Source organism: Hylobates moloch, unplaced genomic scaffold, assembly GCF_009828535.3.
Source record: "Hylobates moloch isolate HMO894 unplaced genomic scaffold, HMol_V3 SCAFFOLD_4229, whole genome shotgun sequence".
Taxonomy (NCBI): domain Eukaryota; kingdom Metazoa; phylum Chordata; class Mammalia; order Primates; family Hylobatidae; genus Hylobates; species Hylobates moloch.
This window is the reverse complement of record NW_026656504.1, coordinates 976-5,738: the sequence shown is the minus strand read 5'-3', so window position 1 is coordinate 5,738 and position 4,763 is coordinate 976. Positions and strand designations below refer to the sequence as shown.

The 4,763-nt window shown below is 42.3% G+C and overlaps 1 protein-coding gene across 1 annotated transcript; it reads right to left on the bottom strand.

The window, feature by feature from the left end:
- Positions 1-291: 291 nt before the first annotated feature.
- On the bottom strand, positions 292-4,019 carry FAM162B (family with sequence similarity 162 member B; the record flags this gene model as incomplete). The annotated part of the gene is made up of 3 exons (XM_032148417.2): positions 292-400; positions 3,463-3,571; positions 3,722-4,019. Coding segments are annotated over 3 exons (516 nt in total), but the record flags the coding sequence as incomplete, so codon positions are not given.
- Positions 4,020-4,763: the final 744 nt, after the last annotated feature.

Genomic DNA, 4,763 nt, shown 5'->3' with positions numbered 1-4,763 from the left:
ATATGTGTATATATAATATAAAGTGTATATATATAATACATTATATATATTTATATATATACAAAAAGTATATATATATATAATATGACTTCAAGTCTCAAAGACAAAATTGTTCTTATATTAAAAAACAGCAGTAATCCTGAATCAAGAACAATGTCCATGACATTTATTAAAATTCACTCTTTGGGCTGACTAAGGAGGTACTCATCCTTTTGGTGAGATACTCTTTTAGGTACTTAAAAAGAGGTCCTCACCCTTTTAACTGACTTGCCCTTTTAAGGAGATACTCACCCTTTTGGCTGACACTATCACAGCAAAGCAGGCGATAATTGTGAGTCCAATCATTATGTAACAAGTTTTCACTCGAGCTTTGTTTCTTGCAGTGTCTATCATTCCTGGCCTAAACGAAGATGTGTATTTTGTTAAATATGTAAAAGTAATATGGTTTTCTGACAGGCATGATAGAAAATTTGCCATGTAAACATTCCAAAAAATTCCCTGAATGCAAACTGCATTCGGTGACATTTTCATGTGAAAGACTTTGAAATGCTAGCTAGTTATTTTTACCAATTTCAAATTAACAAGTATTTATTCAGATCTTAAACTAATGTTAGCCATTATGAAACCACTGTGTAGAATATTAGTTTCTAATTCCTCAAAATATAACTGCTAGAGATGCTAACTTGACTCTCCATTGTTTTTATTCACTAAGTGGGGTAAAGGAAGAGTTAAAGCATATGAATGTCGATGACTTGCAGTTATTTAGCCTCTTTGTAAAGTAGGCTTTGTTTTCCATTTGAACAGTTTTTTTTTTAAACTCATTTTTATCACTTTGTTTTTTTCACTCGCCTCCCAATCTCTTGTCCCTTCACATGCTACCCCCAAAAGACACACTATTATCCAGTTTGTGAGAACGTCTGTTAGAAAAATGTTTCCTTCATGGCTTTTGCAATAATTTCTTTTTAAACGTAATCAAAATCACAATAATTTGCCAAAGAAAAAGATAAAAAAGACCTTCATTTTCATGTTATTATTATTCTGAAATTTGATATACTTAAATTCTAGATATTCTTATTCATTGATAGTTTTATGCATGTTGTCCAAGATTTTAATAATACTACTTACAAAGTAGTGATACAAAAGGCATCATGCTTCTGGGAATTTTATGTTGAAATAAGCTAACAATTTTCAGTGATATGAAGTGGCAGATTATAAATATGCATACTTAAAAGAATTTCATTCATGAGAATATATTCATTGGTATTCTTTCCTCTCTATGTGAAGTTTAAATAGTGTGTAGTTACATTGAAAAAAAAAAATGCAGAAAGACAAAGTTGCATTTTCTCTTAAAAACAGAAAACTTTTTAAATTTTCCACTGGTTAAAAGACTATAGAAAACTCCTATCTAGCCTATTTTCTTTAGATTTTAGGCAGAGTGATGTAAGTTTTAAGATGTTAGTTGCAAACAGGTCCAATTAGTGAGTATGGAGAAATTATTAGATTATATTTGCTGCTAACTTTTGTTCCAGATGGAACCTAGAAGCTCTGATCTTTTTTACCCAGCCATTTGGCTTTAATCTATTGTAACAAATTAGTTTAGCACTGAGAAAAACAAGACAAAGTACAGTTATTATTAAACATAATTAGTGTATGATACAAAAATTATAGGTCACTTGTTCATTATATGTCCATTAAAAGGTAAAAGCTGTTTACATTTTAAGTGTGACACTTAGCTTAACAGGAATATCTCTCTTAAATAGTAATGCTTAAAAAATTATAGAAAAATAATAAAATGAAAAATACTCAAATACTTTTATGTTTCCAGTGCAAAACTGCAATGCTTTTTATAGGCATCTTGTTCTTAGTGAAATGTTCCTGTTTATAATACATCTTTTGACTATGATCTTGGGGAAATTAAATTATTTCTGTAAAACGAGTCTGTTCACATATACAGCTATGTTAAATGCAATACTGGGCATAGGTTTTCTTGACAAACAATATACAATAATGTTGGTTCTTTACACTCTTGATTACTCGGTTAGGCCACTAGAAATAAAAATTCAAACCAATTGAGGGTGGTGGCTTATTTATTTTATTTTTTTTTTTACTTCTTTGGCATTTATAGTATTAAATTTTCAGGCATCAATTAAAATTTGATAACCAGAGCTTATGATGATAAAGACTTTTCTGAGGCTAATTTTTGCTTTCAGCTAAGTCTGTAGTTTGGAGTCTATAGATCTCGAGGAAAAATAATCTTAGAAAGTGCCTCTGTAGTTGAATAAATACTGAAAAAGGATTCAAATGAAATGTTATTTCAAATTCCATGTCCATTTCTCATTTAGTGACTTGCTCCAATAAAAGAACGAAAATGCTTCAGAATTCATTATTGAGTGTACATCTCCTGCCATGTTCTCCCACCCTGCCCCCTATCTATCTGAGATACTCTGGTAACTGATAAACTGCAATTGTTTATAAACAATAACATTGCAGGCACCATGTGAAAAACAGAAATATAGGCCCAGTTTCCATTATCCATTCTAATAGGCATTCATTACATTGTACAAATATACAGAATCTCTAAAATCCTTCTTTCACGTTATGGTTTTAGTCTTTTATTCTTAAAAGATAAACTTAAAAAGTAGTAGACTGATTTTATTCTTAGTTTCCGTCCCTCTCTTTTTTACCCAATCCCTTGTAAAAATGCTGCGAAGGTTTTTGGGCTTGGCAGAAACAGAAACTTTGGAAAGATTTTTTTACAGGTTACATTTACTTATTATTAGCATTTATTTTACAGGTTACATTACCCTAGAGGGGGAGTTATTAGCTTGAGTTTTATCATCTGTCTTGGTGGGTTTAGCATGCTGAAGAGGCCCACAGTGCTGACACTCCCGCGCGTCCCACCCTGAGTAAACTCGGAGCCTAGAGGGCAGGAGAAACGCGTCCGCCAGGCGTCTCCTGCCCCAGAAGAGGAAGCCGCACGGATGCGTCTTTTTTCCAGAGACCCCCCCCCTCCCCTAGCCGCCCCGGAAGCCAAGATCAGAGAACCCCTTCCTTGGGTGGGGTAGGGGGACGCCCCCGGCCAAAACCTGGATTGCCGTCTGGCGTCCCGGCAGCCATCCGGACGCTCGCGAGGACCGTGGCCTGTTTGGCATAAAAGCCCCACTGCCTCCCTGTTCGGAGCTTGCTGGGGACCGGCAATCTGGGCTATGCTGGAAGTGTCCCCTGAACCTCTCAGTTTTCACCCACCTTCTGCAATCTCCCTGTAAGCTTAGTTGACTCTTGACACACCGCACTGGAGGCGGGGTGTGTGTGTAGGTAAACTCCGTGTGTGGTGGGTGTTATTGCGAAGTGTTGGCACTGCGGCCGCTTTCACTCCTAGGTGGCCGCGGTCGGAAGGTGGGTCACCCCGCACCCTTGCGGCCGGGGACCGACTCTCCTTCGCGCGGCGCTCGCCACACTTACGGGATCCGAGGCGGGATCTCCTCCATCGATTTGAAACGCCCTGTCCACAGCAGGATTTTCTTGTCGAACTGCGAAGGCCTGCGCTGCGTGGGGACTCGGTGAATCTCCCCTGCAGCGAAAGCAACCCAGATGGACGCGGGAACTGTCGGACCGGCACAGAGGGATCAGCGCGCCCTCAAGCTGACTCCCGGGCCGGCCCTTCGCTGCCCTCCCGCAACCTCCTCCCTCCCAGGACCTCCCCGTCGGAGCCCTGGCTCACCGTGACCTTGGGGCCCAGAATTGCTGGGGGCCCCGCCGCTGGAGTAGCAGGCGAGACCCCGGGGAGGAAGAGCCGGTGCGGGCCGCCGCGTGGCTTCGAGAGGCGCCCCGGGGCCGCAGCGGATTGTTAGCCCGCGGCCGAGGCGCAGTAGGCTCCCGACCTCCCTGAGCATGCTGCCCGCTTGTCCCGCGCCGCACCCGCACCTCTGGACCCAGCCACAGGCTTTCTCCCCGCAGCTCTCCTCGTCCCGCCCTGGCCTGCCGCGCCCTAGAGAACCTGGGACGTGCAGCTGGAATCCCTGGCGCTCGCACACTCAGCTAGTTGTCCCCGTCTCCGCCCCCGACCAGCGACCCGGGATCAGGGCGTCAACCCCCTAGGGGCTGGTTCCTCAGGAAGCAGCCTGCCTCTGTTTGAAACTGGCTCACCACCGCCTGAGACAGTGCGTGTAGCTCCTTTTAAATTCTTTGTATTGAGTAGAAATGTGTTTCCGCCAGGCTTTTAGCCTTTGATTCCATCGTTTGTTCCCCAGGAGAATAAATCTAAATCGTCTCCTCCAGGAAGAAACAACAATCCTTCAAGTGCAGGAAACTGAAGACATTTCCCAATTAAGTGTTAAGGGCACTCCACGAACTTCTGGATGAGATTTCTTGAAGTTAGCTCCTCACCTCATCCTCTCCCACCCCTATACCTTTTCTCTTTCCTACGGAAAACAATCTCAATTCCTCCAACTGTCTTTCTCTATCTTTTCTTCTTCTTTTCAGAGACAGTCTCTGGCTCTGTCACTCAGGCTAGAGTGCAGTGGCATGCTGATAGCTCATTGTAACCGCGAACTCCTGGACTCAAGTAGTCCTCCCACCTTAGCCTCCAGAGTAGCTAGGGCTTTGGTCGTGGGCCAGCACGCTCCGCTATTTTTTTTTTTTTTTTTAAGAGATGGGATCTCACTATGTTGTCCAGACTGGTCTCCAACTCCTAGCCTCAAGCTATCCACTGGGCTCTGCCTCCCAAAGCACTGGGATTACAGGTATGAGCTGCCATGCCAGCC